This window comes from Pituophis catenifer, unplaced genomic scaffold (genome assembly GCF_029215685.1).
Source record: "Pituophis catenifer annectens isolate HBS135680 unplaced genomic scaffold, rPitCat1.0.hap2 SCAF_4, whole genome shotgun sequence".
Taxonomy (NCBI): Eukaryota; Metazoa; Chordata; class Lepidosauria; order Squamata; family Colubridae; genus Pituophis; species Pituophis catenifer.
Genome location: NW_027256884.1, coordinates 92,411,965 through 92,428,312, shown reverse-complemented (window position 1 = coordinate 92,428,312; position 16,348 = coordinate 92,411,965). Strand labels below are relative to the sequence as shown.

Sequence of the window (16,348 nt, the reverse complement as noted above, 5' to 3'; positions counted from 1 at the left end):
CTTAATTCTTCTTTTGGCAGCTCTCATTGCTTTTCCACTCTACGAAGGATTGGATTCTTAATTTACTTTTAAATAAAATAATACCCTTTAATGTGTCTTTTATCCCAGAGGAGGTGAAACTTCCTGTAGCTCTTTTACCCCAAGGTAATACAATTTATAGAAATACTGGGGAAGCTTTCTAATTTTAGAAGCCATTATCTCCAGTCATTGAACTGTGGGGATATTCAATAAATCTATAGTCAAAGATAATTTACTGTGGAAAAACATAATAGTAGTATCTTACAGAGGGGATTTCAAGTCCTACTGCCATATAAATAAATGTTTGTTTATAACCTGTTTAATTCAGACAGCTAGGCTTAAACCCATTGGGAAAAAATTCACATCAGATTTATAAAATGCAGAGATTACCTATATAATTAATGTGAAAGATCTTAAAACAATACTTGCAGTGTTTTGAGCATTTTACAGAAACTGTTTGTCATTATCTTCAGGATTGCTTTATCTCCTTTTGTTCATTTCACTGCTCTGCCGCATTGGGAATTGGGATTAATGACATCACTTCTATTATTTGGGAGCAATTTCATAAACATGCACGACTTAGTATTCGACATATTGATTCCAAAGTTTTCATGTAGGAAAATTGGCATTAATGGAGTGATATATACAGCTGAAAAGGAGCAATCAATATCTGAGCCATTTTAGTATTTTACAGGGTATATTTCTCCCTCAGCTATTTCCATTTCAGCTATACTAATTTCTTCTAAATCTGTACCTTTCTGTACTATTGAACCTTGTAAGACCTTATAATCCTTTCCAAACTCCCTTAAAATTAAAATGTAAACTTTAATATATCTTTTTAAAAATTTTTATTATGATAATCACTTGTTCTATTAATTATGGTAAGCTAGAAGTACCACCTGCAGTCTATTTTGTTTCCATTCTGATTTATGTTCATTTTGCCTTTTTTCCTCTTTCTTCTTCCTGGTATATAATTCTGTTATAATATTATTAAACTGCAATTGACCCTACTCAATTATATGTATTACTAATCCATCATCCTCTGGCAGTTATGCTAAAGCTCTGGGTGGAAAACAGATAAAGAATTTTCAAAAGAAAAATACATATTCAGTAATTTCAAGGAACAAAACTTATTTTCTATATTATTTACTTATAGGTATAAAGAAGGGATGTTAGCTCTATTTGTATCCCTATAACCGTGATGGCGAACCTATGGCATGCATGCCACAGGTGGCACACGGAGCCATAATAGTGGGCACGCCAGCTCAGCTCTGAGGCGCATGCGCGCACTGGCCAGCTGATTTTTGGGCCTTCTGGGCCCACCAGAAGTAGGGAAACAGGCTGTTTCCTGCCTCTGGAGGGCCTGGGGGCGGGGAAGGCCCATTTTTCTTTCTTACCTGGCTCCAGATCCTCTCTATTTATCTGGGAAGGGCAAAAACAGCCTTTCCCACTCCCTCAGAGGCCTGAAAGGCCCCATTTCCCAACTCCCAGTGGAACAGGAAGTGACTTTTTTTGCTGTCCCCAGCCTCCAGAGACTCCTAGAGAGGTTCCTAAAGACTCCTAGAGAGGCTCCTAGAGACTCCTAGAGAGGCTCTGGAAGCTAGTGACAGCAAAAAATGTCACTTCCTGTCCCACCAGGAGTTGGGAAATGGGCCGTTTCAGGCCTTTGGAAAGCCTCCGAGGGAGTGAGAAAGGCTGTTTTCGCCCTTCCCAGATAAATAGAGAGGATCTGGAACCAGGTAAGAAAGAAAAACGGGCCTACCAGGCCATCATGTGCCAGGAGTGGGAGGGGAGGGGGGTTGCACGTGCAGGTGCGTAGGCACGTGCACGCGCGACCCACCCCCGCCCCCCCTCTCCTGACACTCAATGGCAAATAGCACTTAGACTTATATACTGTTTTACAGTGCTTTCCAGCCCTCTCTAAGTGGTTTACAGAATCAGCATATTGCCCCCAACAATTTGGGTCCTCATTTTACCCACCTTGGAAGGATGGAAGGCTGAGTCAACCTTGAGCCTGGTGACATTCGAACAGCCAAATTCAAGTAGCTTGCAGTACTGTACTCTAACCACTGCACCACTACGCCTCATATCCATCGTAATAAATAATTTATTGTAGTGGAATCACATTAGCAGGTACAGACATTCAAGACATTCATCTTACTGATTATAAATTGTGATAGATAAACAGAGAGACAGACATTAAAAAACCACTCATTTTCTAAGCAACAATGACAACAATGACATTATATTCAGAGTTTGGAAAAGTACAAAAGTAAATAAAGAAGAAAGCTATCTCAAAAATCTAATTTATTATTTATGTTTATTTTCTTTATGTCCTTTTTTGTCCCTTCAAGTAGCTAATGAATATAATCTCTTCAGCAGGTGTCCAAGTATTATTTTTAAAAAAATTTCCCAAACCAGATGTGAAATGCTACCAGTTCGGACCAGTTCGGGAGGACCAGTAGCAGAGATTGGGGCTGGTTTGCCGTACTGATAGCAATTGCTGGCTGGCCACAACCCCAAAATGGACCATGACCCACAGCCCTGCCATGCTTCCCTGCCTTCCAGGCAGCCTTTCCGTGGCCAGCTTGTGAAGACAGGCAAGAAGAAGGCCACGTGGAAGGCAGGCAAGCATGACAGGGCTGTGGGGAAGGGAGAGCTAGCAGCTTACTCCCTTCCTAACAGCCCTGCCATGCTTGCCTGCCTTCCATGCTGCCAAACTCATTGTTCAGAGCGTCAGCGATCTTCCAACTCTTCAAGATCAACTTTAAGAGCGCCGAGAAGCCGACAGCAAAAGTAGTGGCAGCAGGGGCAACGGGGTGTGGGTGTGTGTGTCCCCATCCGCGGTCCTCCTCTCCTAGGTGACAGCCAGGGCTTTGCTGCCTCCTCTTTTCCTCAGAGGGGCAGTGTCTGCCTCCAAGTCCTTGTAGAGGGAGGGACATCCACACACACAAACATGTCCCTGCTGCCCCCCCCCCGCCGCCACCACTACTTTTGCTGTCGGCTTAAAGTCGATCTTGAAGAGCTGGAAGATGTTTCCTTAGATCACCGCCAAACTCATTGTTGGGAGTGTCAGCAATCTAAGGAAACGTCTTCTTACACCTTCTCCTCCCAATTCTTCCCCTCGTCTTTCATTTCTGTGCCTGGATTCTGCTAATTATACCTTCTCCTCCCCATTCCCTCCCCCTCGTTTTTCCATTTCGGTACCTGGATTCTGCTAATTACACCTTGCCGTCCCCATTCCCCCCCCTCGTTTTTCCATTTCTGTGCCTGGATTCTGCATCTGCAAGAGAAGGCTCCAATGTTTGCTTGGGTGGCGAATGGAAACTCAAAGCGTTGGGGGCTTCAGAAGGGCAGAATGTGCGTCAAAATGTGCAGCTCCTGGCTCTAACAGTGAGTGACGTCAAGTTGGCCACGCCCACCCAGTCACATGACCACCAAGCCACGCCCATCAAGGCACACCCTCAGAACCGGTAGCAAACACTTTTACATTTCACCCCTGCCCAAACCTAATCCAATTCAGACTAATAGCTCATATTGGGTATTATTAAAATCAACAAACCAATATTAACAGCCACTTGCCAAGTTTATTTCATAAATTTTAGCTATCAGGTACCATTTGTATTTTCAACATCCTCCCCTCCAACTTCTCCACCTGTAATGTCAGCATATTATCTAATATGGTTATTGCTCATCTATGGATCCATCTTCTCTTACAAGTATACTCCTATGAAAATCTAAAGTAAGCTCTACTCTCAATCCCTTATCAGTTAAATGAATACAAACTGTTTTGTTTAAGGAGCTGCAAGAATACACTATTATTTAAGTATGTAAAGTTCCAGCTAGCCTGTATTGAAAAGAATTGGATCATCAAAGAAAAAATACATACTTTAAATCCTGAAATATAGTATAGGTGAATCAAAACAATTACATACGGGAATATTATGTTGGAATTATACTGTTTTATTCTCTTTCATATATATTTGCCATACAAGGAAAAAAAGTTATCTATGTGCTCCATCACATCATTTAGCTTTCTAACTATAGATAGTCCTGAACATATGACTGGTCACATAATGACTGTTTAGCGTTACAATGACCTTGGAAAGAATGCTTAAGACCCAGTGGTGGGTTCCTCCCGGTTCCTCCCGGTTCCTCCCGGTTCCGTCGAGCCAGTAATGGTGACGATATGACGTCACCAAATTGGTTCTGGCCCCCCCAGCCCCCTGCATTATTCTTACCTTTTATTTGCCCCCCCCAATCTATTGCTGCCTCCTGAGTCCCAGCTGATTGGCTATAAGGAAAAAAACTGTTGAAACTCTTGTCACGGGGCTTCAAAGGGCCGCTCTACAGCTGATCAGTGGTAAAAGGCAGTTTGGTGGTAGACCGGTGCCTCCCAAAACAAATGAGTAGACCGGTGCCTGCAAAAATAAATGGGTAGACCAGTGCCTGCAAAAATACATGAGTAGACCGGTGCCTGCAAAAATACATGAATAGACTGGTGCCTGCAAAAATACATGAGTAGATCGGTGCCTGCAAAAATAAATGGGTAGACCAGTGCCTGCAAAAATAAATGGGTAGACCAGTACAGCTCTGCAAGCAGTTAAAAGCCTGGTAGACCAGTACGTTTGCTAAATCCTAAAGAACTGTCACATTACCATCAAGCCACGCCCACAAAATAAGCCATGCCCACAGAACCGGTAGTAAAAAATTTTAGAACCCACCCCTGTTTAGAGCCCATAAAGAACTTCTGGCCATAATAAAATGTTGTGCCACATCCTCACTCCACAGTCATATGACACATTTCAGGCATTGGCAACTGGCTCAAAGTTAATGACTGTGGTTTGAAACAATTTTTGCCACTTTCCTATTTTTTTATTTTTTGTCAGTTTTCAGCAAAAGAAACCATTTAGGAGAATGATTTGGACTTATGATCAGTGGTGGGTTCCTCCCTGTTCGGCCCGGTTCGGAAGAACCAGCAGCAGTGACGATATTACGTCACCGAACCAGTTCTCTGTCTTCGGGAGCTGGGCCCGCCCGCCCACCCGCCCGCCTCCGCGGTATTCCTACCTTTTATTTCTTCATTAGCTGAGAGGTGCAGCAGAGTGGATAGCGCACAAAGCGTATGACCGAAGAGGTGATCGCGCGCAAAGCGCATGCACAAGGAGAACCGGTAGTAACCGGTAAATTGTGATGGTCATTAAGTCAAAGAACCCACTGAACTGGACCTGATTTTATGACCATTTTAACAGTTCACACCATCATAAGCAATGGTGGGTTCTAACCCACCATTGCTTATGATGGTGTGAACTGTTAAAATGGTCATAAAATCAGGTCCAGTTCAGTGGGTTCTTTGACTTAATGACCATCACAATTTACTACCAAAATTCCAGTCCCAATTGTAGTAATTGCAACTGCTATGCTTTTACTTTGATTTTTTCCAAAACTTATAATGAATAGAAATTGTCAATTGTACTATTCTTTCATAAAGCAAGACCCTTTTTCAGTTACCTCTATTACAGTATTATTATTTTTTTTCATTCCCATCCTCATAATGTTAAACAGAAGTATATCAAACAGGCATGCTCCATTTTGTGGATTACAATCAGTATTATAAGACAATTCCTTTCGGTGTTCTAAAATCTCGAACATGCTTCTCATCAAATGATATTATTGAACTAAGAGATTTAGTTACCTAGAGTATTCATAGGTTTGCTTTGATCCTGTCCCAGATCTCAATTGAGGAAGAATGATTCTATCACAATCAAACTGATAAAATATTTTTATTATTTTATTACAAAACAAATGGAAGGGATATATTATCTATATGCTCTACCAATATAATTTTAGTTCTTAGATAGTCCTATTCTAGCAAGGCAAATATATACTCAAGTAAAATAAAAATTAATCTCTTTTCACTTTTTTACACAGAAAGGCCATAGTTTATTTACTTCTTATGATCTGATGGGATTCCCCCAGGGTATATTGAGCATATTGTGATAATATGGTAATCAATTGAAGTGAAATATTATGTCATTTTCTTTTTGTTTATTTCCCTTTTGTTGTTTCTTTATTTGATCTTAACTCTTTCGGGGTATTTAAGACTTAATAGACCTATTTCAATAAATAAAATGGAAGCAATAAAATGAAGACGTTTTACTGGAGCGTGGGGCCAGCAGTCAGAATTGGGTTAACTCTTGTCATCTGTCCCGGACTGAGTCTGCAATTATACAATCAGTCTGGATAATTGTACTCTCTACTAGAGAGCTTAATTATTTTCTTTGACTTTTAAGGTTAAATGTTGAACCTGGTATCTGCCAACAAAATAAAACTTTCTTAGGATGTCAGCTAATATTTTTATTCCCACTGCTTTTCAAAGTGGGAAATAGATATTATGTTGGGCTTTGAAGGATCAGTGGTATTGGAGCCACATTCTTTTCTTTTCAGTGATACTGTAACACTTATTGAGGAGGCAAAATTTAATTGCTTTTTGTTCTAGTTTGTATACTCTCTTTATATATGCATAAATATTTCATATTTTCCTTGTTCAGTTTACCAATGGATTGCTATTGAAAAATGTAATAATATGCTGGGGACTTCATTAAAAATAAATAACAAAATAAAGACACCTTATAGGACAGGGATTTTTTTAACTGTCTAATCCTCTTGAATTATGAACATGACAGATCATTTAATATTTTCCCCAGTGCTTCATTTTCCCTGAACACAACAACTTAATCATATAGCAATTGTTACATACTATCTAAGATAGCAATGATGCACTGTTTCTCTGGAGCAGCATGTAAAACTTTGCCATGCCATAAATATCTTCAGTTTAGTTGCATAAGATTAGAGACAGTTAGGCCAATTTTATTTACAGGGCTTCATGTTTCAAACCTGCAGTGTTAATACAACAGAATCCCTTGGTGAGAGAAAGAGTCCTTTTTTCTAGGGGTTGTTTTTTATAATTCATTATTGAATCTAATATAAAATATCAGTCATAAAATGCCTTTTCCTTATTAATACACTATATTTATGCTTTATCACAGCCTATGGCTCCCAGAATTCCTTAGGCTACACTGAGACTTCTGAATACTGAAATGTTTAGATTAGATTACTGAATCTAATCTAAAACATGAGACATAAAATGTCTTTTAATAATTAATATACTATATTTTTGCTTTATCACAGATTAAGTATCCCGAGTGGATACTTTTTACTCCCAGAATTATTTGTCTCCCAGAATTCCATAGGTTGCACTGAGAATTCTGAAAACTAAAATGTAAATAATACCACGTAGGTTATTGATTATATAATAATTCTTTTCTAAAATGAATTGTGATTTAGTTGTTAGATTGAAGTTAAGGTAAGATTGAAAATATTTATGTAGTGAACTGAAAAAATATTGCTATTATTATTAACCATGTAAATTGTTTTGTCCTATCCCTTATCCCTCAGAGCCTTACAAACTCAAAAAATGATCTAGTTTCACTTGTTATCAAATGATATGTATAGAAACATTTTTTAAAAATCTTTTGGAACATGATCACATGTGGTATATTGAGGCTTTGGAGCAGAACAAAAGAGGAATCAAAGAAATTCTCAAAGAATCACTAAACTGCTAATACTCCTATCAATCTTACAGCAGTTGTAATGGTTGGACTATGTCTAAAAATAATTTCACTCAAAAAAATTTACTATACAGTTTTTGAAGGAAATCCATTATAACCTACGAAAAATACACATGCTTTTAGTTTTCCCTAGAGAGTGGATTTCCAGTACTACTTCAGTAACAAAATACAAATCTGTAAGATAATTGTATGCATAAAAGCCCATTTCCAATCTAAGAAGATAATAACCCCATTTCAGGGTTACAAGCAAAAATACAGAGTTAATTTTCCTTTCTTTTACCCACAGGCCTACCCACGGATAGCGCCGGCATTTTGGCACTACCTGCGGGTAGAAGTGAGTAGCAGACATTGGAATACTCCCATATTTATACATTATGTTTTTGGTAGTTATTTGCAATCCAAATGTATCCATGATTTAAAGTGTATAATTGCCATTTTCTATAAATGTAGTCTTGTACTAATTTAATATTATGTTGTCTAATTACTAACTCTTGAGTTCACAATTAGTCAACTCTTGCTGTATAAGAAAAACAAACATTTCTTAATATATAGCTAAGCCTAGTCTGTGCCACAACCCATAGTGGTTTTAGTCCTTGAATGAATGCAATTTGACATTAATAACAAAATTTAGTTTTGAAAGGTTGCTAGTATGTCACATCCTATTTTTTCTTCTTCTGTCCCTCAGGAGAATGAGCAGCTCAGCTATTCTTCCACAAGGTCAAAGGCTCCAAGTGTCATTGTCACAGGTCTCAAACCAACCACCAAGTACATATTTCATATCAGACTCAGGACTGCAACAGGATACAGTGGCTATAGCCAAAAGTTTGAATTTGAAACTGGAGATGAAAGTAAGTCTCAGGCAAAAACCCCAGATCTTTGTATATCTAACAGAATATGCATCTAAAATTACACAACTAGCCATTGGGAATATTAGGTCTAAAGTGAATTACTGATTGAAAATGTTTATGTCTATATGTATTCACATTAGTTTACTTATCACTCAGATTCCAATACGTGATCCTGAGTTCTTATCTTATCTTATCTTATCTTATCTTATCTTATCTTATCTTATCATCTTATTTTATTTTATCTTATCTGTTTGTTTGTTATCCAATTTATTGGCCACCCATCTTACAACAAGGAAACTGGGTGGCTTACAATATTAAAAAAAATAAAACTATATAAATAAAATACTACAGAAGTATAAAAATAAGAAATATAATAGCTAAAATTGGAGAGGAAGGAAGAAGAATGAGCAGAGGCAGAGGTGGAATCTAATGTTAATCTATTAACCACTCCCAACATGAAGTCCCTCCTTTGGAGCCCCAAGCCAGCTAGCAGAGCCAGGTCTTTAAGCTCTTGCGGAAGGTCAGGAGGGTTGGAGCAGACCTCACTCTGGGGATAAGATGTTCCAAAGAGCAGGCGCATGACAGAGAAGGCCCTTCTCCTGGACCCTGACAGCTGGGATAGCCTGGCAGATGGGGCCCACAACATGGCTTCCCTGCTGGTACAGGCCAATCCCAGTGGGATGAGACATTCCTTTAAGTAACTATTAAGTTACTTTATTTTTTCCCATGGATTTTATTAGAGTTTTTTGGTTGGTTTGTTTTGAAGTTCATCATAATTATAAATCCATCACCTTTGACAAACTATCACTAATTGGTAGTTTGGTAGCACAGGGGTTAGAATGTAGTACTGAGGACTAACTGCCCACAGGCTAGAGTTCAATCCTGATGAGACTCAAGTTTGACTCAGCCTTCCATTTTTCTGAGGTTGGTAAAATGAGAAACCAGATTGTTGAGAGGTAATATGCTGACATTGTAAACCACTCAAAGAGTGCTGTAAAGCACTGTGGAGTGGTATATAACTCTAAGTGCTATTGCTATTGTGGATTATGTAACTCTACTGGAAATTTTATATGTTATACTATTGAATAGAAATATAAGATATCATTGACCAAAGCTGAGCTTTACGAAATAATTTAAACCAAATTCACACTTTCACAAAGTCCCCACTGCCAGCAATCTTTCTCCTCTCCTATGCTTTAAACCCAAATGACTGATTAAGGGACACAGGCAAAGGATGCAATTGGAGCTATGTCTCCAAATCTTTTGTGAGTAAATGATACTGTACAGTTTCTTTAATATGCATGCAGTGTTTTTGCTACTATATATGAAATTAAAAGTATACCTCAGGAATGGCTAGTGAGAGAATTAGTGTATAAAAGTCTATCCAAAGGGACAAGAACAACTTGTAATACATTCATAATTTGTAGTTACCTACCTTATTTCTAGAACTTTCTTAAAGTTTAATTAAAATATTTTATTTTTTAAAAAAACTGATAAATTAATATGTATTTATATGTGTGTGTGTGTTTCTTCTAGCCAGGTTTTCCCTACGTAACCAAGGTTTTTTGTAGCTCCAGCTCAGTAGAATCACATCTACTCGGTTCTGGGCTTTTTTCTTTTCTAACAGCTCTAACTGCAAGCTCTAACTGCTAGGTGGGAGACCTAAATCGATCCATTTCTATATATACTATATATTATAAATGATATAATTAATTATTTAGTTCAGTAATGCCATATATTAGATTAATTTTTTTTCAAATCTCAATGTAAAAATTAAGCTATAGTTTATGACTTCAGCAGTTAAGACTTTTGAACTGGATACATACAACGTAAAGAGGTTTTCACCCCAAGTCCATCACCCAGACACTGTAACTAGCTAAAAAATGGGCAGGCAGGGTCAGGTGAATGGTAAAAATCCTGTCTATACAAAACTTACAGAATCCAAGAATATATAAGTAAGTTGGCACCCAAAGATGAACTGCTGAGACAATACCCAAGACATAGGAGAAAGATCAAGCAGAGGTAGTTCCATAATAAGACAATATATGTCTTATATTGGGATATATGACCCAGAGATAGCTGAAAATGGCAGCCATTGGGAATGTGGATGGAATGTCTGAATTAAAAGATAGCACTGAGGCATTGATCATAGCAACACAAGAACAGGCACTAGGCATCAGATCCATAGAAGCAGGGCTTTACCTGACAGGATCCAAGGTGCAAACTGTGCAAAGAGGCCTTAGAGATAATTCAACAGACAGGGTGTAAGGTACAGGAAGGAACAGCATTCAGTGAAGCATAACCAAGTAACTGGCATTATGTACAGGAACATCTGCAGTATAATGTTAGACCCTCCTAAGTCTGGATGGTAGATTCCACAGACATTCATAGAGAATAATAGGCCTAAAATTCCACATGTGTTCCAGATCCAGACAGACAGGCAGCTACCAGTCAAACAATTAGATATCACAGTAATAAACAAGAAATAAAAGATAGAGGTAATGTACAGTGCCAAGTGACGGCAACATCAGGAAGGAGTATGAGAAGGTAGAGAAGTATCAGGGCCTGAAGGAGGAACTAGAGAGGATGTGGAAAGTAAATGCCAAAATGTCATGATAGGAGCACTCAGGCCTGTGACTCCTAAACTGGGAAAGTGGTTGTAACACATCCTGGGAACAACATCCAAGCAAACTAAGGAACAGCTAAGATCCTGCACAGAATCCTCAATTTCCCAGGCCTCTGGTAGAGGACCAGAGACTGAGGAAGACACATACCACCCAGAGGGGTGAGTAGGGAAATAGATGGATAATGGATGGATGGATGGTTATAGAACGGGCACATTGTGATAGTGTATATGAGAGGTTGTTTTGTGAGAAAGGGCATCCATTTTCAGTATTGTAAAGAAATTTAGAAATACTTTTATGGTTTATATCATTATTTTAGTTGTAATTATAGATTCTACAATATTCCTGCGGTAAAAATCAGCTTCTAGCAATCTCTCATGAATCTAACAATCTGTTACGAACATATTGTTTAAAACACAAGGAAAAGGCACTATAATAGCAAATCAGTACAGGAACAAAAGGTGAAACAAACATGAATGAATCCCTTTGTAGGTTTGGCAAATGATTTTTATGAGAAATAAAAGATATAGTTCATAATATATTCTATATTGTTTCACCAAACCTTTTACTCCATGCAATTCTAAGTGAAACTTTGATTTTGTGTATTTAATTCTTAGATTTTATGAAGATGATCAATGATATAAAGATAATATGGACATAGACATAATGCTATATCCTGCCCAGAGTCCTCTGGCTCTTGAGTGTGTAGTGTAAATAAGTAAATAAAAATAATTTCTGAAAAGTATGGGATAATGACTATTATGAAAAATGGTAAAATATTTTAAATAATCTCTACTTTATGTACGTTACATGTGGTAGAAAATAAAGTATACAGAAAGCTTTAAAGTCATTCTTTTGTAAAAGCTGATTACTGCTTCTTCCAGTGGACAATATGCATTTCTTGTTTTTCTGGATGGAATGCAATCTATGGTATTTCAATTATTTAGGATGGAATTAGATACATCATTATGTAGAGCAGTCAGAAATTTAGGAATGATTATTAATGGTGGTGCATGAAGCAGAAAGAGGATTGTTTGGCACTGCAGGAGTAATTTTAAAAGCTAATTAATGAAAGAGGATGTAGTTTTTATACTATATGAGTAGTCAAATATGTACTCATGCACAACATATATTAATAACCAATAGCACAGTTAGAAGCTTCAGATGTGAATTAAAAGAAAATCTGATTTATTCAAATTGGTGTACATCAGTACTGCATAGATATAAGTCAGTAGCATATAATAGAAATAAATACTAAAACAATCAAAGAGATAAGTCAGATAGAAGAGGCGATTTATAAGCAACAGCTGGAATTGTGGGAGCATAGAAGGAAAAACAAGAAAATTCACTCAGTGAATTTTATTGGTTGTGTGTGTGTGCATAGATGTACACATAAAAGTTGTGAAGAGTTTTCCTTCTTTATCAGTGCATATATATGCCTTAAGAGGTCAGCTAGAGGAACTGCAAGCCATACAAATGTGCACTTGCTCCAGTGTCTGCGTTTAAAGTGGAATTTATCCAGGCTACTATAAAGCCAATAAAATAAAACCTTTCACGCCTCCTTTCATAATTGTGCTTTCTCCTCTTTAAATCTCATTGTCTTCTAACAATCCTTCCTCTCTTTTAATAATAATGTGGTTCTTGATATTAGCTTGATTGGCTCTTAGAAGACTACAACAAGAGTTACAAAGAATCAACAGTCAAAAATCCCAAATTACTACTATCATAAAAAATATGAATGCCAAACATATATGATATGGTAATATAGCTAAACAAAGGAATGTTATTTCTTCCACTAGTGTTGCTTTTCCCAATAAGGTGCTCTTCACATACACTGAAAATGCAGATTCAGAGTTCACCAAACATCCAGGGAATTAGACTGCGGTAATCTTCCGTGTTAAGGATATTGTTGTGTCACCACCAGAGTCATGGTTTATAAAGCACAGTACCATCAGAAGTTTTTACGCACAGAAACGGTATTGAGAGTAATTGTGAATAACATGCAGATAAACTGGTTTTATAGTATTTTACTTTAAGGGTAAAGCGAATTCATAGTCCTTTAACAATCCAAGTTTTAGCCATATAAAGTGCAATACAAGATCAATCCAGGGATATAAAATCTTCTCACCAGTAGAAAAATACAAGGAACATTCAGGAACAACAATATAAAAACAGTTCAATAAATATCAGGAAACAGTAATAAATAAACCATGATCAAACAATGATCATTTAGAGAGCTCAATAATAGTTACAGCATAGCAGCAGGTAAAAATATGGTGTAATGTCCACACTAACCACAATTTAGCTCTCCTTAAATACATTGGCTACAGAGCTCATCCAATCAGCATGCAGAATGACTCAGCAAAGTTCTTAAAGCAACAAAATACATTTACACAATACAAACATATAATGTTGGATTATATATTACCTGGCCAACTAGTTAGGCAATGACCATTTCCTAACATTCCCCAATATAGCATATCTGGGAGTCACACAGTGAATAAAGAAAAGGCAACAAGAAATATGTAGGGAATAATAAGGAAGTTTTATACAGTATTTGAAAAAAGAAATTAAAGAGTTCAAGAAATGAGTAGAATGTTTCTTAAGTTTTGAAGAAACTAAGAATAACTTAATACAGTAGATCAAATTATACATGTCTCTACAACCACAAGGAAAACATTGATTGATTTGATTTCATCAATAGTGCAAAAGAGCCTCTATGTATCTTAAAATTGGATAAACTGCAAAATATGAAACATCTACAAGAAGAAAGTTGTTATATATACATTGTGTGTGTGTGTGTGTGTGTGTGTGTGTGTGTGTGTGTGTGTGTGTGTTTACATGAATGTACCTCATCTAAGTCTGCTTAAGTGGCTCCAGAGAGAAGCCATGGCTCCATGTACATAGTGAGAATATTTTTTATCTATTTATTTATTACATTTACATGCTGTCCATCTCATCTGGAAGTGGCTATTCTTCTTGAGATTGTAGTCCATCTAGTTCTGGATGATACTCTTGAATTAAGGACAGTTAAATCATTAGGTCAATGTAAATTACCCATTCTTGAATATAACACTATTATTTCTGTGAAATATAATGAAATGCAAATAATTGATGTAATTATCTACAATGCCAAACATTTTGAACCTCTGAAATAGTCAGTTTAACAATCTTAACTGTTTTTATCATTTTAAAATGTTCTTCAATAGGATTAAGTATGTAGAATATGAAGAAGGAAAAAGGTGATGCAATCGTATTTTGTCCCATGCCTTTAAAAACGGCATTTGTTTTTGTTCTTTATAATGTCTTTTGCATTTATCTATACTTTTGACATTAATTCGTTTCCATTAGAGCTCCATCAGTTTGTATCTATGTGTCTTGCAGCTGCTCTCTTTTATCTGTCCAGCTGTCGTTCTGTCAACTTTCCTATTTTTCACTCTGCTGGAGGGTCTGCTGGCTGACAGATGTCAATTTGCAATAACTAAAGCATGTAACTAACAGATAAAATTGAGCTGGTAATAGATTGTAAGTTCATCCAATGGCTGAATGGTCAATGTATTAAAAATGTTCACTTTTTAAATTTAATTTCAAGTTATTTTTTCATGCTGTAGAATAAACAGAAGATATCCATACTTTCTGAAAGAGAAAAGCACTCTAGTCTCCTGGTTTCATGGAGTCAGTTAATCACCATTGTTCTAACATATATTTGTACACATCTGGGTTGTCTGTGCATTGGAAAAAAGATACACTATTAAAGATATTATATTGAGAACTTAAACTTGGAAAATTTAATTTAATTTAATTTATCGAATTTCTATGCTGCCCAACTCCCAAGGGACTCTGGACGACTTACAGCAAAAAATAATACAACAAAGAATATAGGAAAATTATTAAAAAACATTTTAAAAACATTTTAAAAACATTAAAAGCCCATGCACACCATTCATGGCCGGATCTCGCAAGATTGCAACAGCAGTAATGCAAAATTAGCAGCATGTACTTAGGATAGATATTTTATTAAATTAATTCATAATTTAACCATATATAAGTATTTAGAATATGGTTGTAAGGGGAAAAAGAATTGACTAAAGAACTGAAATCAGAAACACACAAAATGTTAAATCTTTATAAAGAACAACAAAGTGGAAATTAGAAACTAATATTATCTATTATGAGTTTACCTTTTGGGGGGCATATTCCACAACAACAAACAGGAGAATCTGACACAGCTTAGAGATTCAAATCCTTTCTCATGGTTTTAAAGTAATCTAAATATTCAAATTAATTTAAGTACTCTGTTTTTATGGTTAATTATTCATCAACAATATATTGAGTATTGACTGTATAATAGTTTACCTTTTGGGGGGCATATTCCACAACAACAAACAGGAGAATCTGACACAGCTCAGAGATTCAAATCCTTTCTCATGGTTTTAAAGTAATCTAAATATTCAAATTAATTTAAGTACTCTGTTTTTATGGTTAATTGTTCATCAACAATATATTGAGTATTAACTGTATAATATTGACAATTCCTTTGTATGCCTATTGATATTATATTTCCATATTTTTATTTTTTACTTTCTTTTTATTGGTCTTTTGCTCTCTTTTCTTCTTTTTTAAAATAACAAATAAATAATTTTTAAAAGATACTTGCCATTAAGTATCATCCTTATATCCTTATCCTTATCAGTATCCTTATATACTGATTATCCCTGTACTGATAGGGATTGTTTCTCCCAGAACCATCATATAAAAATAAGAAACAAGATTGTCAAACCGAAAATTGTGTGCCCGTAACACAAAGCTCTGTGGTGTTTAGTAGTTTTATGAGTGGTGATATAAAAATCTAGTAAGAAGTCCAACAAGATAAAGACAGTTGGAATTATATTGCATCACAGGTGATCCATAAGAAAGACCAATGTGCTTTTCTTAACATATCCAGACATGAAAGCTGACTGGATAGATATTTCATTTCCTTCAGGGCTTCTTATAATTGTAGACCCACTATCTTCTCATCTTAAAAAAGAAGATTTGAGACTAGATAGTAGTTATCCAGTATTTTCTACTTTGTGGTAAGAGGCACACAAAACTTTCTTTGCATATGTTAAACAAAAAAGCGATTCAAAAGAGAAATACACAGAATGTAAAATAAATGAAACTTATCAGAGGTGGGTTTCAGCAGGTTCTGACCAGTTCTGGAGAACCGGTAGTGGAAATTTTGAGT

At 36.4% G+C, this 16,348-nt stretch overlaps 1 protein-coding gene across 2 annotated transcripts in view; it reads left to right on the top strand.

Annotated features, from left to right (window-relative positions):
* Positions 1 to 16,348, top strand: part of EPHA6 (EPH receptor A6) — a 443,720-nt gene that overhangs the window by 306,229 nt on the left and 121,143 nt on the right. The window contains exons 7-8 of one of the 2 annotated variants that reach the window (XM_070943735.1): positions 7,936 to 7,983; positions 8,335 to 8,497. In XM_070943735.1, coding sequence (XP_070799836.1) covers positions 7,936 to 7,983; positions 8,335 to 8,497 — 211 coding nt within the window. The remainder of the gene's footprint in view (positions 1 to 7,935; positions 7,984 to 8,334; positions 8,498 to 16,348) is intronic. The other variant, XM_070943736.1, reaches the window with a different exon arrangement.